Source organism: Notolabrus celidotus, chromosome 3, assembly GCF_009762535.1.
Source record: "Notolabrus celidotus isolate fNotCel1 chromosome 3, fNotCel1.pri, whole genome shotgun sequence".
Taxonomy (NCBI): Eukaryota; Metazoa; Chordata; class Actinopteri; order Labriformes; family Labridae; genus Notolabrus; species Notolabrus celidotus.
In genome coordinates, this window is record NC_048274.1 from 32849077 (window position 1) to 32874521 (window position 25445).

Genomic DNA, 25445 nt, shown 5'->3' on the forward strand with positions numbered 1-25445 from the left:
AAGGTTTTCGGTGTAAACAGGACATACGTACGTTCACTGCTCTGCTGAAACAGGGAAGTGGTCTTAGACCGACGTACCGGCTTAAAGAGTGACCGTGTTAAGTGGCGACTTTCAGCCAAATGTGTCTGGTGTTTGTGGTTACAATAACTGTTGAAACATGGAAAGAATCCTTCAAAATGAATCGTAGTTTAGTGTTTTTTTTCCCAAATATACTCATCAGAAATACAATGTGCCTTTAATAAACAAACTAATGACATTTGCGAGGGACATATTCGGATGAATGTAGCCAGTTAACAGGGTCACCATTTGAACCGAAACACCGGCGGCTTATCTCATCAAACACATGGCACTCCTGCAGATCTAAGTGTGACTGATATCTAGACACATTTTTCACCATGTTGCCGATGTTTTTACTCTTGATTGAAATTATTCAGCCACAGACATTGCACGTTGCGCTGTTAGCGTTGTTGTGCGTAAAAAGAAGACACAGTTTGGACCACTTCTTTTCCCATACTTCCTCGACTCGGCGCTGCCTGTCCCCCCCCTGGCGATCATTGACGTCATTGTTTTGCAAGGCACGCGGAATTATGTGGAAGGCATCGATTAGGGAACCATGAGCACAAAGGCAAAACATGTCGATGACTCCAAGTAGTTAGGACTGGCTCTTATCTGGAACCTGGAACTGGTTCTTAATTGTCATTCCGTTTACAAACAACCCTCGTAGACAGGTTTATTTGTGTTATTTATACACAAGAACATTTATAAAATGTTTGATCTATACATGATCATTAAAATAGTTGGCACATACATTTGTGGATGGAATTTGGTGAATTACTCTGAATATTCAAAGTAGTTTGTCTTCATCTCGTGTTATCCTAGCAAAAATACTAGAGAGAATAATTATGTACAAGGGAATGATACATACAGTCAAACGTTTGGAAACACCTTCTCATTCAAGGGTTTGTATTTATTTTAATAATTTGAAATACTGTAGTTTAATACCGAAGAAATCAAAACTATGAAAGAACATATATGGACTTATTTAAGGAACAAAACAGTGTTAAACAAAGCAGAATAGATTTTAGATTTTAGATTCTGTAAAGTAGCCCCCTTTTTCCTTCATGACAGCTTTGCACACTCTTGGTATTCTCTCAGTCTGCTTCATGAAGTGGTCTCCTGGAATTGTTTCTAATTAACGTGAGCCTTGTCAAGAGTTCATTTGTAGAATGACTTGCCTTCTTAATGTGTTTGAGATCATCAGTTGTGTTGTTCAGAGGTAAGGTTAGTACACAATGGATAGCCCTATTGACTACTGTTGTAATCCAGATTATGGCCAAATCAGATTATTTCATAGTTCAGATGTCTTTAGTATTAATCTACAATGTTGAAAATAATTAAAATAAATAAAACCATTGAATGAGAAGGTGTGTCCAAACTTTTGACCGGTAGTGTATATCAGGACATATATAAACCATTAACTATGGAGGCTTTCCACACAAAGCAACACATTCATAATCACACTGTGGATGTATCAAAGGTTTATTATTGAAAGCAAGAGTAAAATGGGAGTGTCCCAGTTTCCAGGCAACAGCTGCACTGACATAAAGCCACAAAAGCAAGAGGGCAACTCTGTTTGTACTAGAACTCAGCCAGAAGTTTACAGCATCCACCTGACTGCTCTGCCAGAGAAGAGGACCATAAAACACAGAGATGAGCCCGCTCAGAAACTACTGTCTAAACCTTTTCCATTAGACTCAATTTTACTTTTAAAATTAACAAATTAACAAACATGTGTTTGTGTTTCTGAGCCTAATGGACTATAAGTCACAGAATTCAAAGGTCAAAAGAGTTCACTATCTGTTTTTTTTTTTGATGACATCCGTAAGCATGTGGGAGAATGCATCACACATTTCTCACGTAGTATGTGAGCAATATGGCTTACTTGGTTTGGGGTTTGATGATTTCTGTGACTCAGTCACGTACTCAGATTCCAACACCACGTGCTATATCCTTCCTCTTCTGTCATTGTTTCCCTAAATAACCTTCACCTTAAGATACAGGGGCTTGATAAGCGAAAGTAAGGTTTGACTGCAGCCTGCTAACAGAATACCACAAACTTAAAACATCCTTTAAACATAAGGACTCGCTGCTCATCCATAAAGCTATGAAATGTGACCATTGGGCTGTGAAGCATGTAACATCCGATGTAACACACAGAATATGAATGGACTTCAACTGTCAAAGATCTGTGCTGCATGTATGCATGCTAACAAAACATGTATGTGAAACCAAGAAATTTCCTGATTGAAAAACAACTTAAAAAGATCAGGAAGTAATGTCAATACCTCTCCACCCTCCACTTCTTTCTCTCTCTCTCTTCATACTTCCTGGTTAAAGTTTAATAATTTAAGACACCCGTTGGCAGTCTATGAAACAATGCCATGGTTAGACACTCCAGCGGGAGGGAGGGCTTTCTGTGGTGTTTTTTCTCTTCTGACACACCCAAAGGACATTAAAGGATTGTCTCTGATTATAAAACACGATGGCAGGGTTGAATGCCCTTGCAGCTATAAACTAAGTAGATGAGTGCATCTGCCCATTGTTTGGAGGGCTGTAATTGCTTTATAGCTGTTCTGATCTGGCAAAATTTCCTCACTTTTATGTCTGCATATAACATCAAATATTTCCTGACTACTTGCTTAAATGCAATGTGAAAAAGAACAAAAGAAGAAGGTTTGGGAGGAATTCTCCTGATGGCGCTTACAAATTGTTTATGAAATTAATGAACACTTGCTCGGCTTGTTGTGTTTATAACTGCTGCTGCAGAGATCAGCAAAGGTCCACTCGGTAGCTGTTTTGGAGTATTTCATCAGAGCCCTTCCTTTTATTGGCAGGAGGAGTTTGTTCTCTTGTCAGTTCTAAACATTCACATCTGTTTGAATGATTAATGATTTCAAGTTTCAAAGCAACAAGTAACTGGATCTTAAAAGTTATTAGATTGACTGTATGTCAGTAGCGCCTTTGCTTTTTCTACACAGGCAGTACTTGTGAGTGGAACATATTCATTTTTAATTTTGACCTTTTCATTGGATATGTTAAAAAATAATACAAATTGATCAGCTGTATCCTTTTATTTTGTTAAATGTGAATAAAAGTCAAAAACAACATTTGAGTCGAAATATTTCACTGATTTAATACATTTTAAAAGAAACTAAGCAACACAAAAGAAGAACAGAAAGAGAAACATATACATGGTCTAAATAGTCATTTATTGACACTGTACAGGACATTATTTTCTGAATTTACATCGTCTTTTGACACTATTGTACATTCACATCTGGAGAGCATCTGGAGGCTATGACCACCAACTTCTCTATCCAATGAAACACCACAACTTGTTCACTAGAAGTGTATATATTTTGTAGCTGTTATCACAAGTACACAGAGCGAGATAACCTTTTTTAACTCTGAACACATAGCAGGAGTATCTTTGATCATAGGTTATATTGTTGTGGATGGATGACGATGAGCTGGGCCTCTACAGAGTGAGTGAAACCCCAACAGTGGAGCAGAAGCATTTCCGCACACTGAGTGTTGAAGTGTCCTAGTTTGTGCGGAAAGGATTCTGTTAGACTGATGGGGGGCAGGAGAGTACTCAGACTGTGGATCTTTGCAACAGACGCCTGCTCTGTTTTACTTGTAGAGGCTCTTCACCAACTCCAGCTCCTCCACTGGTTTCCATTTCTGATTGATGGTGATGAGCTACAGAAAAATGCATTAATGGAAATTAAAATTAAGCATAACCTGACCTCTTTACAAGTGTTGCTATTTGAAGGTAAACCATTTATAGTCCCAAGAAGGTGGCAAAAACACCATAAAATTATCTTAAACTAAAGGGGATGGTACCAATATGACATCATTACTTCCTCATTGACTCAGCAGACTGCAGCTGTGTAGAGGAGACATCTGCTTGCAACAAGTGCCATTAAGAAACAAAGATGACTTCTTAACAACAACATAATGAAAATTCCTTAATGTAAAAAAAATAAGAGACTACCTTTTGTGGTTTTGATGGATCCACTCTCTCCCATGGCTCTGGGTTTCTGGTCTTGTTCAAACTAAAAGCAATAATCAAAATGTCAAGGGAGTCAAATTTAACTGAGGAATACAGAAAAGTGTGATTTAAAGCACAGAATAGTTACAATAAATAGAGAAGAATACAGTTTGATCAAAAGAAACTCACATAACATCAGGTTTAGTCAGTAGAAAGTAAATAGCCGCAGAGGTAGCTCCTGTTGCTGCAAGAGCCATGAACCCTATCAGAGGGATCAGCTGAAACAACAAAACATATATTTTGAACCCCACCTTAGTACTTAAATGCAAATAATATCCAACAGATCCGATATCAATCAGACACACTCATTTTTGACACAGTAAACATTTAAACTGCTCACCTCCTTTTTCTTCCTTAACATTTGGAAAAATCCAACCATTTTTCTGATCCCACAAATACCTAGAGAGAAAAAGAAAACATTTCCACTAATAATGCTGAGACTCCATACAGTGAAGTCAACAAGTCCTACAGTGAGCTGTGTGCAGCAGGTCTCACCTGTTGTTGCCGAGAAATCCTTCACAACTGTTTGCGCAGCATCCTGTGAGCCGGTTGATGTAGGATGGATGAGAGGTAGTACGAGGTGAGAGGCACGTAGACAGGCAGACAGAGCTTCCTGCTCTGAGTTGCTCCAGTGGAGGTCAATTTATCAACAGATCCACTTTGCTGATGATCAATACGTTTTCAGGGTGAGCAGCGCCCTCTTGTGGCCACATTTGAAAACTGAAAGTCGATTTGAGTGGTTTCAGATTGACTTTCAGATCTCCAAAACATATCATTCAAAGCTTGTAAGTGACAAAAAGATAATCCCAGACAAAAAGGATGTTTTTGAAATAATTTTATTTAAAACCAATATTTGCATAGTAAAACAATATGTGATAACAGAGGTAATGATCATATGTACTTTGTCATCTGCCAGGTTTTTGATACGTGAGGATTTGTTTGGCGGTAAGAGAAGGGCTCATTTTACTGAGCGATCGTTGGAAATACGTGTGTTTGATGTCACATGCCTCCATGTTCTCCTCTTGGAGCGCCAACAGAGCAGCCTGAAAAACAAAGACACATTGGTGAAAGTTTGAATTGTAAAGCAAAACTGTTAGAAAATTGATATGCATGTGTGCGCTCCTGTTTACCTCTTTACAGAGATTTTCCAGATCAGCTCCGGAGTAAAGCTCTGTCTTCGCTGCCAGCTCCTCCAGGCACACATCTGCACCTACGGGCATCGACTTTGTGCACAGCTTCAGGATGCAAAGACGAGCCTGGACACAGAAGAACATGTATATGAGGTCAGTCAAAGGTGAGAAAATTAAAATTTATTCTCAGGATATTTTTTCTAAACAACTACAAATATACAGTGTTTCCTTAACATTGTTCTGTCTTGCAGCTTGCTTGCACTGAGACTGAATGACCACTTGGTTTTGGTACAAGAATTTCTTCAGATCTATTTAGTAGAGGACTTGGACAGCAGATCCCTGGTGCTGTGATTGTATTGTGTTAGAAATCTTACTCTACAATGCAGGGCTGAAGATGCACTGATAGAAAGAATAAGGATAGCTATCACCTACCTGCTGGTCAGGTGGAGGGACATAGATGATGTGGTCCAACCTGCCAGGTCTGAGGAGGGCGCTGTCCAAACAGTCAGGTCTGTTTGTTGCAGCTACAACCATCACATCTTTGTTGCATACTTCCTGACAGTCCAACTGTCAAAAAAAGAGAGAAAAAAGGTAAGGTTATGTTTTATAAAATGAATCCCCTTATATTAATCAGAAGACGTTTAAGGAACAGAAAGAGAACTGTAAGTCTGTGACAAATTCGCAATATCTGACCTTGTCCTGTGTCTGATTTTCCTCCACCCCCTCAGCCTGGAGGATCTTCTCTGTCCCTCTCCTCTCCAGCGTCTTCAGGCCGACTCCATCCATCTCATTCAGGAGCACAGACAGGAGATGGGTGTGTACGCCATGAGCTGTCTTATCGTTTGACCGCGAGCCAATCAGAGAGTCTATCTCATCAAGGAACAGGACACAGGGAGCACATGCCCGGGCCTGCCGAAACAGCTAGATGTGGACACACAGACAGATGTAGGTGTTCATAGATGGGACAGACAAAAGGACATACTCCATTACTGAAGACCGTGTAAAGAAAATACCTGTGCTAAAGCTTTCTCCGAGTCTCCAACGAAGGGAGAGTAGAGATCAGCACCACTGACGGACAGGAAGGCACAGTGAGATGAGGAGGCAGCGGCCCTGACAAGTGTTGTCTTTGCACATCCTGGAGGTCCATACAACAGCACGCCACGAGGCTGACTCAGACCGAGCCGAACAAACGCCTCTGGGTATCTCATTGGCCACTCAATACTCTTTAAAGTTTAGACAAAAGACAGGACATTAGGAAGGAAATATAATATAATAAACACAATCATAGAACTGTCTTTATAAGTAAACACTCAAGGGACAGCTCTGTTTATTTTCTGTTGTATGATTCGAGAATATTCTGCTCTGTACCTGTCTCAGTTTGAGTTTGACCTCATCCAGTCCTCCAATCTGCTCCCAAGTTATTGGAGAGAGGTCAGTCCTGCCCAGGCTGCTCCGCAAGCAGGAGGGACGCACCGACTTCAGAGCCTCCTGGAAGTGCTTCAAACTAACTGTCTGCTCTGCTAAACCCTGCACATAACAAAAAACAAATAGGACAAGAGGAGCATATTTAGGCCCAATTCAATCTACTGTATTTGATCAGGATACCCCACTCAGTAACATGATTTTGTTAAAGTAGCAACACTTATGAGACTGCACACAAAATGTCCTGACAACACAACTGAATCCTGAGCTTCATCACTCAATTGTGTCCATATATCTGTGATTACCTTTGAGTTCTCCCGTATAGCTTGCATAACAGCCTCCCTGCACAGAGCACTGAGGTCTGCTCCCACAAAGCCTGCAGTCCTCTGAGCTAGCTTCGCCATGTCTACACTGGGACACACGGGAATCCTCACACACAGTACAGCCAAGATGTCTTTTCTCTGCTGCAAGGTGGGAGCTCCAATGATCACCTGAAGGTAAAAAGTAAAATATAGAGCTTCAAAAATGCATCTACATCTATTACATGTAGTGTGTGACATAATTTATCATCCGTACCTCTCTGTCAAATCTCCCAGGCCTGCGCAGTGCTGGGTCTAAGCTGTCTGGTCGGTTGGTGGCTCCAACGATGAGGAACCTATCCGACTGATTCATCCCATCCATCAGTGTGAGAAGCTGAGCCACCAGGCGGTTCTCCGGTGCTGACAAAGAGGTTCTCCTCGGACAGAGAGAGTCTAACTCATCTAAAAAGAGCACACATGGACCTTCTTCAGCTGCAGATCGAGCATGCTCAAACACCGACCGCAGCTTCTCCTCACTCTCACCCGGTCGTGACCCCACCACCTGAAACAAACATTTACAGTCGCTGTTAATAACAATACATACCTAACTGAAACCTTGCTGTTTTTTAGACACAAATACTGCACATACATAGAATACATTGCAACATAAAGAGGTCTGTGGAGGAATGCCTTGTGGCCTAAAGTTTATAGAAGTATTTAAAAATATATTATAGTCTTGTTCATTTTGATAATGAGTCCCTAGAGCAGGGGTTCCCAAACTTTTGAGCCCATGACCCCCAAAACATAGGTGCCAAAGACTTGGGACCCCCACTGTCCCTCAAAGAGATTTAATGAGGCTTCATTTAGCTGGTCTGCAGAAAATTAGCCTACCTATATGAGCATGTGGCTGTGTTGTCTGTGCTGTTATGAATTAACCTACTGCGACTGATGCTTTTGATAATTAACTGTTCACTAACCCTAAACTTAGGAATCATCCGGCAACAAGAAAGGCAGAAAACTCATTACATTTTCTATTTTCAAGGTTTTATTTGAAGTTTAGCTTCTATTTTTGTTGATATTTTTACTATAATGTGTAAAATGTACTATTTTTAGATAACTTAAAAAAATAAATATTCTAGATGACATCTCACAACCCCCCATTTTTGTTGCGCAGCCCCCAGGGGGTCCCGTCCCACACTTTGGGAGCCCCTGCCTCAGAGCAACATTCTTCATGAAAAAAAAGTTTTCAGACTTTTCTGTCTCTGGTTTTATGATAGTCTCAGAATATGTTGCACATAATAAAAGGAAAGCTTGATGTCAATATTGCATTTACAGGACTGTAATTGTTCATGAGCTTTTAAAGTGAGTTGCAGCTACAACATATTACACAAGAATTGTGCTACATATAATTACAAATACTGTATATGAAACAAATGAGCATATTTATGTCATGTGAACACTTAAAGTATATGAAAATACAACAGGTTATTGTTAATATTAACATTTTTTTACCTCCGGTCCTTGGACCACCACCAGGCTGGCTCCTACCTCCCCCACCACTGTGCGGACCAGCAGGGTCTTGCCCACACCTGGGGGCCCTACCAGCAGCACACCTCTGGGACATGACACACTAAGAGAGCTCAGTGTGTCTGGGTAGAGCAGGGGCAGCTGCAGCATCTCTTTTAGGGAGGCACTTACCTGAAATACAGCAATAACATGAATCACAAAGTGGAAACAAAGTCGTTATGAGCTCTAATTAAATGATTGCAGTGATATATGCTGACCTCCTCCAGACCCCCCAGTGGGACTGTGTCCTGGCCTTGCAGCTGACTCCTGTAATGCTGTACTGTCTGGATGCAAACTATCTCCACACCAGTTTTTGAGGTGATTAATCCAGCATTGGCAGAATCCGGGTTGATACTTTCAATAACAATGTATCTGATCTCTGTATCAAAATCCTCCAGGTTTAACACAAACTTCTTGTGGACATACACTCCTTTCAGCATGTCTTTCACAAGCTCATGAACAAGTCGAGGAGGTGTGTGTTTTCTAAACTCAACACTCTGAACCACCACAGTTATCTTAACACCCTTAAGTTTAGGGCAGGATACAGGTATGAGCTGAGAAGGGTCCAGATTCAGATGTATGGGTGGGTGAAATATCAGACTAGGAGAGGAACATTTTATGTCCATCTGCAGGAAGCCCTCAGCAAGGTCAGGTCGGGGCCAGGCGGTGCACAGGCAGCTTCCCCCGGGCAGAGTAACCAGCAGAGGGGAGTCCAGACTCAGACCCAGGGCTGACATCAAGCCTGGACCCAGCCTGCATCTCTGTGAGCCCCTGTCTGATGGATCCACAGACAGCAGTCTCAATGACATTCTCCACTAATAGCAGACAACCCCCTCACTGACAGCAGAAACAGTTTAGTAGAAACAGTCCAGTGTGAAGCCGGTACCAGCCTGTAGAGACTGTTTATACAGTCTATGGTGCCAGCTCTTCTGCTACAGAGGAAACTGTAGTTAGGCTACATACTATGAGCTATGAACTATCTAAAACTTCATAACCAGCAGAACTAAATTGTCTTAAAACAACAAACGTTATAACATTACACACGAGTAGTATCATAAGGCTGGTGTACGCTGGATAAATGGTACCAGGGAAAGAGGCGCTGATGAAGAGTCCCATGTTTACAAACCCCATGTGGGGCTAAAAGACGATGGCCAACCAAAAACTATTCCTGTGTGAGAGTGGACTGCTTCCGGTTCGAAAATCTGGATAATACAATGGATTTTGTTGGTAAAAAATAATATTGTGAAACAAAACGGGGTAGGTAATAGTTTTGATACCATTAATAATAATTCTTTGATATTTTACATTCTGATTTTTTTGTTAATCGGTGTCGTAATTTCCTCTGATACTCTCCTGATACTTGACTAAGTACAGTTAAATCCCTTCAGTGGCTATCGTATTTTTATTTGAAATTTGGAGACGCAAAATGACTATTAAAATAATAATATATAAGCTATATATAGTAAAAAATATATATTTAACATCGTTACATTTTCAATTGACGCAGGGGATGTAAAAATGAAATAGTCATGGTTGTCCAACAATTGGTAGGTTCGACGTCTGCGTCGCTCTGGCGTCACCTTGTGTACAGAAAAGAAAATACAGTGAACTTAAAAAAATGTAAACTTTGACATTTAAAATACTGTTATTTTTTATTTTTACTGTGTTACCGATATGTGTGTTTGTATGGAAGAGGATTAGGGCCACTGAAAAAAAATAAAAATAAATTACGGTCCAATATTTTTAATTATTATTATTCTGAGAAAAAAGTCAGAATTCCGAGATTAAATAGAATGTAGAATAGAGTCTACTTTAATCATCCCCCAAGGGTGAAATTTAGGTGTCTGGCAGATACATTTTTAAAATCACATAAAGTAATTCAGGTGTGTGTCAGCTCATCTCCCATTGGCTAGAGAGTTGTGAAGCCTAATGGCTGCAGGGATGAATGATTTTCTGTATCTCTCAGGCCTGCAGTCAGAATTCTGACTTTAATCTCAGAATATCATTAATGATAAAAAAATGTGACCCCCCCCCCAATGGCCCCTAATCCTCTTCCATAGTGTTTTTTCTACTTGCAATATATTTTATATGAAGAAAAAAGGTGGTATCGCGAGACCGTTCGCCTGGAAAAAATTTTCTTTTGTAAGAAAAAATAGGGACAATTCAACTTTTCACTTTCCTACTAATTTGGTTTATTTAGTCCAAAATTCACAAGTATTCTTGCAGAGTTTTAGGCAGCAGCAGTGTTGTGTTTATCTCCTTCAGATGTGGTCATGAGTGGAGTCACATGGTTTGCTATTTATACATAAATAGTGCAGCAGTGATATCAAAACTGCGGAAGGTCGTCTGTCCGTCCCTACATGCAGACAAACGTCATTTTGGGTCGGACGCCTGTAACACAGGTGACCCTGCTGCTGCTGAGGGAAAGTTGAGCTGCCTACCTGCTCGTTCTGGACGACCTGAGAGGCAAGTCTGAGAATAATTACACAATCAACGACTACTTCAATGAATTAATCAGTAAAAATGAGAGGATTGACACTGATTGAGGGTTTGAGTCAATGAAAGGATGAATGAATAAAAAAAAAAAAAAAAAGCAAACAACTTTTGAACTATATTCTTAAATTCAAAATTTGAAGTATAGAGATTAACTTTTTCACACTGACCTGTTTTAAAGTAATACATTGTTTTTTTGTTAAATTACTAGTATTTTAAAATATTCAAGTTTCTACATTTTGCCAGGTGTGTGTCAGTGTGTGACTCCTGAGGTTTTCTCTTGAGCCCTATCAAATGTTATCTGAACACTAATTTCTCTTCCCGGTACCCTCTGCTCATGCCCGCAACAACCAGGCCAGACTTGGCACAGTTTCCCCCCCTGTGCCGTCATAATTTCAGATCTCGCGGAGAAGCCTGGAGTGTAATCAACCCTGTGTGTGTCCTGGGAAGCTGACATGTCACTCTCCTGTTTGTAGGCCTCGCAGTACAGACTACCTGAGTGTGTGGGCTCAGGATTTAACATTTTGGGGGGGATTAGAATGTGTTTTCTTATTTGACAGCAGATGCAGAAGTAGTGTTAACTCCTCATCTACCTCTGCAAATTTGTGTTTATATTAAAGAGCCAGGGGGAATCTCAGGGCGGACGCTCAGCATCAGCCATGTCGACCCTTCTGCGCTGCGTCTCCACCTCTTCTGTGGTTTTGTTCCAGCGAGGGGCCCGTCAGAAGATACCTGGAAGGAGGAATTTCAGGACCTTCCCTGTGTTATGGGACCAAAAGGCCTCCAGAGGTAAGATATGTCCAGCTCTGTTAAAATCTTTCATCTTAACCTTACAATATTTTTCACAGAAGTCAGCCGGGGTCTGCGTGCTTTCTTTTGCTTTGGATTTCCTCTGTGTCTGATTTGAAGAATGAGAGTTCACTCAAGGACACGCTCCTCCTGGCCAGAAGAGTGGAAAACTCCACACGGATCATGAACTGTTTGCTGAAGGTTGCTAGAGATCTTTCCTAAATAGGGAAAGCTGGTAGTGAAGCAGGCAGCGGCTTTGCTCTCTTAGCTGGAGGAGCTGCTGCTAAAATGTGAGAACATGTAAGAGGTCAGTTAAAGGTGACATGAGGAAGTTTTACTGCTGTCTAACAAAATCGGTTCACAGTCATTTGTTTATGGCGTCAGTGTTGTTCTCATGGAACTGAGTGTTTGTGAAAGGTTTGGGAGATTCTGAGTGCTTTTTAAGTTTGAATTCTGAGTGTGTCAGTGTGGGAGTGCAGGCCTCTCTGTGAGTGCTGGCTCAGAGCCAATCACCTGCTAATAATGTCTCCATGGTGGGGAGGTCACCATGCCGTGTATGGAGAGAAATGTGTAATCTGATACTGTTCCCATCCCCACAACCCCTACCGTACACGCATGCTCTCCTGCGTTGTTCCACTAAAAGATAAACAGACACAAGTCCCCCTGTTTTATATCAAAGTTGATGGTGATTTTTTTTTTGCACGAAAGGTTCTAAAATGTGTCTGAAAATGTTTTTGTTTTCCAAGATAGACCTGTTAATGCACACCAGAAGTTTTTCTGTACTGCAGACTTAACTTTATGTGGTTTGTATGTTCAGGAGTTCTCTACAAGGACGTGATGGTTGGCGTTCCTAAAGAGACCGTACAGAATGAGCGTCGTGTGGCTTTGTCTCCCGCTGGGGTGCAGGCGCTGGTCAAACAGGGATTCATGGTACAGGTGGAGAGCGGAGCTGGAGAAGAGTCCAAGTTCTCTGATCAGCAGTACAAAGATGCTGGAGCCACAATCACTGACGTCAAGGGGGCCCTTGGCTCAGATTTGGTCCTCAAGGTTTGAGCACATCTCTAATTTGGTTTGCTAATAAGATCATTCTGTGTACAGTCCACTCAAGTCAAAATATTACTAAGCACATGTGTCTGCTGTAGGTTCGAGCCCCCAGTCCGAGCGAGGCAGACCTCCTCAAGCCAAAGTCCACCCTGGTGAGCTTCGTCTACCCGGCACAGAACCCAGAGCTGATGAAGAAGCTGTCAGAGAGGCAGAGCACTGTGCTGGCCATGGACCAGGTGCCCCGAGTCACCATCGCACAGGGCTACGATGCACTCAGCTCCATGGCTAACATTGCTGGGTAAGGAAAAATACACATTAACACCTATATGGTTGTAGATATTCAGGATTGTATACCTACAGTAAATGTAACACAAATGTTTTGGGTTTTTTTTAGGTACAAGGCTGTGGTTCTGGCTGCTAACCACTTTGGCAGGTTTTTTACTGGTCAGATCACAGCTGCAGGAAAAGTACCTCCTGCTAAGGTAACTGTCAATTGTATGTTTGTATGTATATACCAAAAAAAAAACTGAAAAAATTGAATTTCCCCCCCTGGGGATTAATAAAGTACCTTTCTTTCTTCTTTCAATATGTGTGATTATGCACACATCAATCTTTTCTTTTCATGATACAAGTGGACCATGATTAATTTTCTCTTGTCCACAGGTTCTGGTTATTGGAGGTGGAGTGGCTGGTTTAGCAGCAGCAGGTGCAGCAAAGTCAATGGGAGCTATCGTCAGAGGGTTTGACACCAGGTAATGGATGAGGAGAAAATTATTTCTCAGACTGCAGATTGAATGATGATTGCGGTTGTGATCATGGTTTTGAAAGTAACTTATATGTTTCTTGTCTGTCAGGCCGGCAGCCCTGGAGCAGTTCAAGTCATTCGGAGCCGAGCCTTTAGAAGTGGAAGTCAGTGAGTCTGGTGAGGGCGTTGGAGGATACGCCAAAGAGATGTCTAAGGAGTTCATCGAGGCTGAGATGGCTCTTTTTGCTAAGCAGTGTAAAGAGGTTGACATTCTCATCAGCACTGCTTTGATCCCAGGTCAGTCACACCGGTACCATTTTCCTGGCTTGATATCATCCAAAAACTTAGAAAAACTCATCCATGCTTTTATTTCCTCCCGCCTTGACTACTGCAACTCACTATACTCCTGTCTCAATCAAAAATCAATTCACCAACCTCAGACAGAGCAAAATACACTAGCCCGGCTTTTAACTAGAACAAAAAAAATGTCCCACATCACCCCAATTTTAGCATCCCTACACTGGCTCCCTGTTGCTTTTAGGATCGATTTCCGAGTCTGAGATCCTCTGGCAGTGCTCTGCTTGCTGTTCCACGGTCTAGACTAAAAACTAAAGGCGACAGGGCCTTTGCTGTCAGAGCCCCCCGGCTGTGGAACAGCCTGCCAGAGGAAATCAGACATGCAGAGTCAGTCCCTCATTTCATTTCACTACTCAAGACACACTTTTATCGTAGAGCTTTTACTTTGTGAATTTATTTTAATCTTTAACGTTTTAGCTCTCATTTGCTTTTATTGTTTTTATTGTTCTTGTGAAGCACTTTGTTACTTGTATCAAAAAGTGCTATACAAATAAAGTTATTATTATTATTATTATTATTATCTTTTGAAATGAAAGTGGTTGTTCCCTTTTTGAAAATCACCATCTGCCTCTGCTTCCATGCTTAGCTTTAGTGTGTATTTGCTTATTATTTTATTCAGCTGCCTGAAAATCTTCCTTTTATATTTGAGATTTAGCAACTCTTATCAATCCTCGCTGGTGCCTTATCCAGCAAATTGATATGGACAAATTAGAGGCAAGCTACCTGCCTGCAAGTGACAGAAAAGGAGTCAGAATGGCAGCTGAATAAACAAAGATGACCATCTAGCAATTAGAGACCAAGAAATTTTCTATGGAGTTAGTGCAAACTAAAACAAAGCTGATGGAGGGGTTAATATTGAAGCTTCAAATGTTTGTTGGCATGACAGAAGTCCCCCGGGGTTTACATAATGTTACTTTCTGTCTTATGATTTTTCATGTACAACACATCAGCCCGTACAACTCATAACTGATTGAAGCAGCTTTTAACATATCCTCTGAGTTTCTTGGATCCGATGATATCAGTGACATTTCTTGTATCCCACCTCTGCCTCTTATTCCTGTTTCATTGCAGGGAAGCGAGCCCCCATTCTCATCAAGACGGAGTTTGTGGAGTCGATGAAAGATGGTTCTGTGGTGGTGGATCTGGCTGCAGAGGCAGGGGGAAACATTGAGACCACCAAGCCTGGAGAGTTGCACGTTCACAAGGTGAAGTGTTTGTTCAGATCTATTAGATTCCAGACTTTATGTCTAGCTCACCATTATGTAAAATTGACCCTTTTTGTGCTTTTATTTATCGACCAGGGAGTTACACACATTGGCTATACAGACCTGCCTAGCCGCATGGCCTCTCAGGCCAGCACTTTGTACTCCAACAATGTCCTGAAGCTGCTGAAGGCCATTAGCCCTGATAAGGAATACTTCCACTATGAGCCTACAGATGACTTTGACTATGGAACCCTTGACCATGTCATTCGTGGGACCATGGTTATGAAGGTAGGTTTTGATTCTCTGTGACCATCTGCTGGCAGCCTCAACCTCTGCTGGCATCGATCCCTCCCTCTCGGCATGAGATATCAGATCCTGTCATGCTACGATACTACGCCAAATGAGCACTAAAACCCCAGTCCCGGCTGGGAAAAGCTCATGTTGGATCCCAGCAAGAATGTTATGAACGGTTCAAAATATACTTTTCCAGGAATGTTGGCTTTGACACATTGTTTATGACAGGGAAAGCATGCAACCTCAATAGAACATATCAGTTTACCCCTTGTTAAACTAAGCATTATTCAGGCCCCTTAAAAGAGAATTTCCCTTTCAGAACCACTGGTAACTGGTTTGTGATTGCTGTTTGTTCAGCATAATCTCCACTGCGGTCGATGAGTTTGTATTCTGAGAGCTCCAACCAGCCAGACGAGATCTCCCACAATGCACGACTCCAAATTTTTTATTTCTGTTTCTCACGCAAACTCTGGATGTCCTCTGAGTTCTCACACGGTTCCACATGTCTGTTTTTTGATGTGTCCAGGAAGGCAAGAACATGTTCCCGTCCCCCCTCCCCAAAACAACCCCCCCAGCCCCAGTGAAACAGAAATCAGTGGCAGAGTTGAAAGCTGAGAAAGCTGCTGTGGTCTCTCCCTTCAGACGGACCATGACCTCTGCGAGTGTCTATACTGCAGGTGAGACATCAGTACACACATTCATGCAGAAATTATATTTTTACATAGTGGTAAATTTCATGTGCTATAAAGTCATTTCCCAAAGAATTTGTAAGATGGGCTGTTTTTTAATTTCACCTATTTCTTTCCAGCAGAGCCCTCTGTTCAGACATAAACACAGAATTTGACTGAAATTATACAATAAACCAAACGGAAACTTTCAGCAAATTGAATTTCTTTAGTTATGTTTGGCCGAAGTTAAACAATCAACTCTTCTTAATCTGATTGTAAAGATTAGATGCACTATATTTAGGAGTTCCAAATAGGGCTGAAACACTATTTAGAAATACAGAAACATATTTTGTAACTGACTATAATCAAGTTACCATGTTTGTCATTTTTACAGCAAAAATTACTGAATATTTTGATGGTTCAAGCTTCTCATATGTGACAAAAAGCTGCTTTTCCATATCTAGTACCATAGGAAACCAAGTATTTTAGGTTTGATGAAGCATTAGCATTTTGAGGACACCTCTCATGGTTACATGTGACCCCATGGGGACATTTTATGGATAATTTGAGTATAAACAATCAAGAAAAGCCCTGATTTGATTGTTAATTTAGTTTTCTGTTGCAGCTCCAGAAAATTATATTCTGGAATGTCTGTTTTTGTCTTGATTTTAAATTGTCCTTTTGTGCTTAGAGCTCTAAAATAGCTAGATTGTATTGGACCATAGAAAGGAGACACTCTAATATGATTAAGAACAGTGGGGAATATATTTTTTCAGTTAAGTGTGACATACAAGTTTGATTCTTTGGAAGTTTCAGAGAAACTCTGAGTCATAACACTTCCATAACCTCTTATATAAAATTGAAAGTGTTACTTTTTCCGTTCTTTTTTTAACCATTAAAGCAATGGATTAACTGAAAAAAAGAAAAAGGAAAAAAAGACTGTAAGCTTTACTTTTTTTCCCACCGCAAAAAGACAGCAAACAACACAGCTGTACACAGGCATACAAACAGAACAACTCTGCTCTGTGTCTCTGTAGGTGTGTCCACCTGTCTGGCTCTGGGCATCATCTCCCCCAACGCAGCCTTCACTCAGATGGTCACCACCTTTGGCTTGTCAGGGATTGTGGGCTACCACACTGTATGGGGCGTGACCTCCGCTCTGCACTCCCCTCTCATGTCTGTCACCAACGCCATCTCAGGTCAGGGGATCAATTTGAGAAAGCACGGATATGTTTATTTGTTTTCCTGCATCATACTCATTAACATTCTGTTTGTCCTCTCTCAGGTCTGACAGCAGTTGGAGGTCTGGTGCTGATGGGAGGAGGTCTCACACCCTCCTCCCTGCCCGAGAGTCTTGCTCTTGCTGCTGCGTTTGTTTCCTCCATCAACATTGCTGGTCTGACAATCAACATGTCAACACAATGAGTGAAATATAGCAGAGCACTGATTGCCATCTGGATTGAATAAAAAAAAATGTCCCATTCTTTGTGTGTGTGTGTGTGTGTGTGTGTGTGTGTGTGTGTGTGTGTGTGTGTGTGTGTGTGTGTGTGTGTGTGTGTGTGTGTGTGTGTGTGTGTGTGTGTGTGTGTGTGTGTGTGTGTATGTGTATGTGTGTGTATGTGTATGTGTGTGTATGTGTGTGTGTGTGTGTACGCAGGTGGCTTCCTGATCACTAAGAGGATGTTGGACATGTTCAAGCGGCCCACTGACCCTCCAGAGTACAACTACCTGTACGCTCTGCCTGGGGTTGTTTTGTGGGAGGATATGGAGCCTCAGTTGCTGCTGGATATAATGTTGAGCAGGTGAGCGTCTTGTCATTTTAAAACAATCAGTGGTTGGGCTTTATTTCTCAATGTGACAGGATCTCTTTTTATGTCATTTTTTAAATGTTTTTTTGGGGCTTTTACACCTCTTATTTAGATAGGAGAGTACAGTGGATAGAGCAGGAAACTGGGTGAGGGAATGGGGGAATGAAATGCGGGAAAGGGGGCGCAGACTGGAATTGGACACAGGCCTGCCTAATACTTAACCAGTATTAGGGATGCATTGTTTTGGTAGGTTCAAATATATCCGAAAACTCAGGGACATTTGACCAAACTCCCCCAGAGTCTGAATTGTCTGTTGTGAACAATAGTCGAAATTCCAAAGATCTTACATTTGTTAAGATCACTTACCGAAGGATGGTTTAAAACTGTTCTTGTAGCTTTTTGGTCCTTATTGAAAAGGACAGTATGAGAGAATGACAGGAAATTCAGGGGGAGAGTGGGGGACAAGCCTGACAAGCCTGCTCTACCAGCTGAGCTTAAAACTATTAAAACACTACCACAACATATGAGTCTTTGATTGGGTTTCTGTCATATCCTTTTAATTTGTTTCATGGATTTCTTATTCTTCACTGATCATCTAGAGGCAGACTCGTTGAATGACTTGGCCGTGAATGTGACTGCAACCCTCTGACTTGTCATTTTTACCTCAGATGATGTACTTGGGCTCTGGCCTGTGCTGTGTTGGGGCGCTGGCAGGTCTCTCTGCACAGGGAACCAGTCGCCTGGGAAATACCCTGGGCATGATGGGAGTTGCAGGCGGCATCGCTGCCACCCTCGGCGCCCTCAAACCTTCTCCAGAGTTGCTGTCTCAGATGTCTATGGCCATGGCCACTGGAGGAACCCTTGGTACGAGGTTTCGTACTATTAGCTGATATAAAAATGAATACACATGAGTTTATTTGTCAAACAACTAATTGATACCCCCGATGGTAGAAGGGACTGCTCACATTCATTCTTTGGCATATTGTTCATTATTGCAGCACACTCATATTTAGGTTATAGACAGATCGTGGCGTTACAACTCACACCGACAAAGTAACTCTAGGAGGTTGAAACCAAAAATATAAATCTTGAGAATGACTCCTTTTGAAGTCTAACAGGTTGTTTAGAAAAATACAAGCCCATCATGAACAAGTTAGGTGTTATTAACTTTGCATGCTACTCCTGTGGTCTTTGAAGAGTGTGAAGTTTTTGCTTTTTCCTAACAGAGCATCGATCATGCTGTCCAGACAGAGAGATGAGTGGATTTCTTCATCATGTGTGAATGCTGTACATGTTAATAGTCATTTAGGAAAGCAGGATGATGAATGATGTTACAATTTATGCACACACACACACACACACACACACACACACACACACACACACACACACACACACACACACACACACACACACACACACACACACACACACATACACAGGCAGCAGAGCATGAGGTTTCACTCATTGTTAAATTAGGGACCCTATGTTTTAAAAAAAAAAAAAACCCAAACGCAGTACAATACTAAACTTAGGACTCATTAGTCTTCCTTTGAAGATCAGTCCCGTTTGTTTGGAGTAAAGTTACTGAAAACATGTGTTAGCCTTAAAAAATGTTTTCCTCCAACCTAATATTTTCACTTTTTGAGTTCAAACGTATCCAGTGTGCATGAGAAAGTTAGTGTCTGGCCCTGATTCAATCAGACTGACTGGAGTAACACATTAAGATTTACTGATCTCTGTCTTTTTCCCTTTTTTGGCCCACAGGTCTGACCATTGCCAAACGTATTGAAATCACAGACTTGCCGCAGCTCGTGGCAGCCTTCCACAGCCTTGTGGGGCTGGCAGCTGTTCTCACCTGCGTGGCTGAGTACATGATTGAATTCCCCCACCTGGAAACCCACCCAGCTGCCGGTGTGATCAAAACCGTGGCGTATCTGGGCACCTACATCGGCGGCGTCACGTTCAGCGGCTCCCTTGTGGCCTACGGCAAGCTTCAGGGTAATGTAGTTGACTTGAAATATATTTCTAGCATCCATATGTGATTTAATATAGACACTGTGCCTGTAGACAGTACACTTAGTCTTTCACAAGTCTGATCTTCATTTGACACAGACACAGTGATATCTGTATAATCACACTGAGCTCCGTGTCTACTGGTGCTGATTGAGTCTTTCATCTTTTTAAAGCCACAGATCCTGCAGTAAATCTAGGCCTGCACTGGATTTTTGTGCATGTGCCAGCAGTCACTGATTTACATTGTTGTGGGACTTAAAAAGAGTACCACATGGGAGGATTTCTGGTAATTTGATGGGGATGTACAGTGGCTGCTTGGCTGTAATTGATGAAAGGCTGCTGTCAGATTTGTGGACAGAACAGACCAGAGAAACTCTCCTTGAGAAAAGAGTCTTTCTATATTTTATCATGTCAGACTTTTTCCTTTAGCTTGACAAATGTGTTTTATATCTGGCTTGCCTGAAAATGTGTGTTCATTTTTTGTTTGTTTGATTACTTGATTGTTGCAGGCGTCCTGGACTCAGCCCCCCTGCTTTTGCCAGGGCGACATGCGATGAACGCTGCTCTAATGGCGGCATCTGTGGGAGGCATGGTGCCCTTTATGCTAACCTCAAGCTATGGAACTGGCATGGGGTGTCTACTGGGAGTGTCTGGGCTTTCCACTGTCATGGTGAGATTCAGTCAGTTAAGATGAGAACAATTTCATTGAAACATACAAAAAAAGTAGAAATCTTTAATAGAATGAGACTTTTTTTTCTTTCGGTAAAAATGCATTTCATCAACCTTTTAAAGGTACCTCGTACATAAAACTGTTATTTAATCAGTCCTTTATATGCTTACTCCACCAAGTGAGTGAAGGAGGTCAAAATCATAAAACACTTTTTACAGAATATACAGAACTCCTTTTTTTTTAGATAAGTTTGTCTGAATGGTTTTATTGGTGCAGACGTTTTCCTCCCTCTGTCATATTTAAACTCCTCAATCCTCTGCACAGGGTGTCACCCTGACAGCAGCCATAGGGGGCGCTGACATGCCCGTGGTCATCACCGTGTTGAACAGCTACTCTGGTTGGGCTCTCTGTGCTGAAGGCTTCTTATTAGAAAACAATCTCATGACGATTGTCGGAGCTCTGATTGGCTCTTCTGGTGCCATCCTCTCTTACATCATGTGTGTGGTGAGTGGACACAAATATGTAAACTGTCATTTTATTTCAGTATTATTTGTTGCGCCTATAGTAATGTTCAAAGTCTTCCATACATTTTTTATTTTTTTTAAAACCACTATTTTCACACATTCCTTGTCCTTAAAAGGAGCAGGGAGAAGAAAACCACACTTAACTAAGCTGAGGTGTTGTGCTTTTCTCTTCTGAGGCTATGAACCGCTCCCTGCCTAATGTGATCCTGGGTGGGTATGGCACCACCTCCACAGCAGGCGGTAAACCCATGGAGATTGTTGGTACTCACACTGAGGTCAACGTTGACCAGACCATTGACATCGTCAAAGAAGCCAACAACATCATCATCACCCCAGGTACACACTATACATGTAGCCCAAACTTTAAAGTGCATGGGGTATTTAAAAGGAATGTAATTTTTACTTTGAATATTTTTTTAATTTTCATTCCCATTCAAGCCTAGGCAAGTGTACCAATGTTAACTTTGGATACAAACGGGGAACAGAATGTATTAATTTGAAAGAAATATATTATTCTGAGCATGATTGTTGTTTGCTGTGCTCTGAAAAAAGTGACAGAGGTTACTCAGTAATGTGTTAAAGTGTACTTCCACCAGATTTGCACCACACTAACATGACAATGCTACTGTGACTGATAATGAAGAACAGTTAAAGCATGGATCAAAATCAAAGCAGCAAATTACCCCCCCCCCCCCCCCCCCCCCCCCCCCAACACATTAATTGTCTTGGCTTTAAGAACATTTCCACCTGCTTCACTCTAATGTACAGAGTCAGGTGGATGTGCTAGCAGCATTGGTGAGTATTTGGCCTTAACCAATTCTGCATTATGTGACATCACTGAAAATAATTTATATTACATCAAACATTCAATTTTTATTCATGTAGAGCCAAATCACAAAACACATTTCTCATGACACCTCACATAAAGCACAGGTTTAGACTGTACTCTTTGTAATATTAAAGACAGTTAGTCATCAAAGGAGTAGAGGAACATAAGGGAACTCATTCATTCATCACACAGACAGTTGTAGAAAGATGTTTGGGTTGACTTCAGAGACTGAGGTGGAGCACCAATTTAATATGAGATTCCCTCATCACCGGAGAGCGCGGATCGTCCTCTACACTCCAGCTGCAGCTGTTCAGACTGTCTGCATTAATAACATCAACTATCTCTGTCATCTGATTAACTTCACCTGACAGAGAGGCTCAGCATGGCTGCTCTGCCAAATGTACATCAAAATGTTTTTGTAGAAGCTTTTGGAGAGCTGCAAGATTTTGAAAAGGGTTTGCAAATGTGAATCTCAAACTGATTTATACAGCAGTCATTAATTAAAAAGGAAATATTGAAGCCCGGACACCACAAGAGGGAGCAGCTTGTCCACAAATAATTGCACAGAAACTTGTTCTCTTGTAACACATACAGCACATACAGTGAGTGTGTCAGAACATGTTTGTTCTCAAAGAGTTCTGGGCCGTGAGTTTGATTTTTGAGAGTGAGATGGTGACCACCTCTTGATTTATTGAACAGAAAAGGCCAGACTTGTCTGACAGCTGAGAAGTTGTCGAGTGGCCTGAGTAAGAGGAACCACTCTTGGATACTTGGATCGCTGTTGTTTTCAAGTGGCTCCAAACCAACACAATGACAGCTGTGTGGTCCAACATGCTGCTCTGATTAGAGAAACAGTGAAAAGTCATAAGAGCTATTGAGTCCAGACCCCAGGACTTCCATGCGCTGTCAACAACAAAGCAGGGCAGTGAGGAAACAGAAGGCTTCATTTTTCTGGGGAATTGGAAGATACGGGTTACGGGCGACTGGCTTCAAAAAACTCAATTAGGGTATGCTGAACTCTACAAGGTACCTGGCCACCAGGGTTAAACAGGGGTTACGCAGACTTGGGTAAAGGAGTTCTTTGCAACGCAGGGGACCCAAAGGCACACTCCACACATGCAAGAGTTTACTGAGAAAAATGTCTCTCAGACCAACGAACCACTATGATTAATATAGAGAGGAGACTTGTGGTGGAGAGGGGGACAGGAAAGAAAGAACAAGTCCTAGGAATAACTTTTCATTGTCCGTGCTGGATTACACTGCTGGTCACTTAGATATTAACAGATTGTGTCAAATACTTCCATTTTGAATGATTGTAACAACTGATAATAAACGCAGTGACCACAAAACCAAACAGAACTTCCTTTTTTGGAATGCAAGCCAAAAGAAAAAGAACATGTGGAAAAGGCACTTGCATGTCACTCAAATTCACTTTTACTTAGTTTTTACCAAACGCACATAATTAAATCCTGTCCATCAGTGCCTCATACCTTCTTTAGATGTCCACCCCTCATATAAAGCCATAAAGGCTTTCCATATTAGGCAGTTTTTCTTGGACAAAATTTATTCCGGTGATCTTGTCTTTTTAAAGGCAGCAGTTTCAGTCATGACTTGATGCCACTCTGGAAACTCTGGCGTATGTGGGTTCCAGTATAAGGGACACAAAAAACCTTTTGATACAGAGCTTTTATTCTCTCTTGCTTAATACACTTTTAAAAAAGGAGGCTCTTATCCTGTGTTAATCTATTGCATGTTTATTCTCTGTATGGTTTTGTGTCTAGGTTGGGGTCTGTGTGCAGCAAAAGCTCAGTACCCCATTGCAGACATGGTGAAAATGCTGAGGGAACAGGGCAAGACTGTCAGGTGAATATCTACACTCATCCTCTTCTATCATCTCCACCTTAAAAATAACAGGGTACAGCTGTAAAAATATTGCCCCTGAATGCAGACAATATCTCCTGCACAGATTCCAGACGCTAAATAGGTTATTATTTCAAGTGTATATAATGTATTGTAAAGTCCAAAACTGCCAGCTACAATATAAATTGCTTCTTACACATGAATTTAAACTCATAAAAAACACTGTAAGAATTCTGTGTAATGTACACTTTTACAGTTTATTCTTTTATCATGTTTTGCTGCTAATTTTACTTTGGTAAGATTGAGCTTGTAATGTTGCTATTTTTATTATTATCTACACAAATCTAAATTTGTTCAGAAAGATACAGTATCATTGATTGGGGGATTGGAGTTCTTAATGCACATTAATAAGTGTTGATGAGCTGTTATATTGTGCATCCTCCATCAGGTTTGGTATCCACCCAGTGGCCGGTCGTATGCCCGGCCAGCTCAACGTCCTCTTGGCCGAGGCTGGAGTTCCCTATGATGTGGTCCTGGAGATGGATGAGATCAATGAAGACTTCCCTGGTAAACTTCTCAAAATAAAAAGTTCCACAGAGCTGTTTAAAGTTTTACTGCTGTGTGGTTGTCACTTTGGCCGGAAGGTGTCAGACAATAACATTAGATCAGTTGTGTGTAATGACCACATCCCTCTTTCATCTACAGCGGGAGCAGCTTGTGATGTGTCTCGATATTTAGACGTGCCGTGTTATCAGAGCAACAGTCTTGTTTTCTTAGCAACCAGGCACGCATTGAGAGACACATGGTTCTGTTTATGAGGGAGGGAGATAAGTGTGGTGCTGGGGAGCCCAATCACATTAGAGAGGACAATAGAAGAGCATTAGTTAGCGGTTTGTGTTTTCATCTGTTTTGTATATAAATGAGTAAATGTCTGCGGCCCACAGAGACAGACTTGACAATGGTCATTGGAGCCAACGACACTGTGAACTCTGCGGCACAAGAGGATCCCAACTCCATCATTGCTGGCATGCCTGTCCTGGAGGTGTGGAAGTCCAAGCAGGTTTGTTCTCAGAAGGTTTTCAACATTGACACACATTGTAGGATCAGTCACTGCATTTTAAGCTGTTTGGTGCAAAATGTGACTGTACACCTCTTACTTTCCTCAGGTGATAGTTATGAAGCGTACCTTGGGCGTGGGCTACGCCGCTGTCGATAACCCCATTTTCTACAAACCCACACATCTATGTTGCTAGGAGATGCCAAGAAGACGTGTGACAGCCTGCAGGCTAAGATCAGAGAGACTTACTACTATGACCCTTCATTAGCTTACCATCGTGGACAGTAGATGAGTACAGATTAGAGGCAGGATCACACATATGAAATTTCCAGCATTGACTTTAACGATACATATTTATAGAAAAAAGGATTTAATGTTCTGCAACAAATATGATTCTATCACTGAAGTGTCCAAGACTCATAAATATGATGAAATATGGCACGTATAACAAAAGCATGATTATTTACGGATTTGTAAATAAAAATATTTAAACATTTCTGAAGTGGATTTTTAATTTAGCATTACTACATTTGAGCTTTGATTGAACACTGAAAT

The 25445-nt window shown here is 41.4% G+C and overlaps 3 protein-coding genes across 3 annotated transcripts; 1 reads left to right on the top strand and 2 right to left on the bottom strand.

The window, feature by feature from the left end:
* Positions 1-3250: 3250 nt before the first annotated feature.
* On the bottom strand, positions 3251-4738 carry c3h15orf48 (chromosome 3 C15orf48 homolog). The gene is made up of 5 exons (XM_034680382.1): positions 4610-4738; positions 4455-4513; positions 4244-4332; positions 4058-4118; positions 3251-3762 (listed from the first exon to the last, which is right to left on the bottom strand). Exons 2-5 carry the CDS (start codon positions 4491-4493, stop codon positions 3694-3696), a joined length of 258 nt encoding a protein of 85 aa, XP_034536273.1. The 5' UTR covers positions 4494-4513; positions 4610-4738; the 3' UTR covers positions 3251-3693.
* A 196-nt stretch (positions 4739-4934) lies between these two features.
* Positions 4935-9690, bottom strand: spata5l1 (spermatogenesis associated 5-like 1). Its single transcript, XM_034680816.1, has 10 exons — positions 8750-9690; positions 8478-8663; positions 7243-7527; positions 6972-7157; positions 6613-6771; positions 6258-6467; positions 5938-6165; positions 5677-5811; positions 5245-5370; positions 4935-5157 (listed from the first exon to the last, which is right to left on the bottom strand). Exons 1-10 carry the CDS (start codon positions 9338-9340, stop codon positions 5020-5022), a joined length of 2244 nt encoding a protein of 747 aa, XP_034536707.1. The 5' UTR covers positions 9341-9690; the 3' UTR covers positions 4935-5019.
* Positions 9691-11248: 1558 nt separating this feature from the next.
* On the top strand, positions 11249-25387 carry LOC117810130 (NAD(P) transhydrogenase, mitochondrial-like). Its single transcript, XM_034679758.1, is given in 25 exon segments — positions 11249-11270; positions 11379-11457; positions 11645-11813; positions 12631-12860; positions 12956-13155; positions 13252-13339; positions 13521-13609; positions 13712-13899; positions 15031-15164; positions 15261-15452; positions 15985-16135; positions 17164-17325; positions 17412-17522; positions 17784-17867; positions 17870-17928; positions 18603-18798; positions 19702-19935; positions 20460-20620; positions 20945-21124; positions 21321-21480; positions 23755-23836; positions 24282-24400; positions 24778-24893; positions 25000-25066; positions 25069-25387. Coding segments are annotated over 23 exon segments (3243 nt in total). The 5' UTR covers positions 11249-11270; positions 11379-11457; positions 11645-11683; the 3' UTR covers positions 25179-25387.
* Positions 25388-25445: the final 58 nt, after the last annotated feature.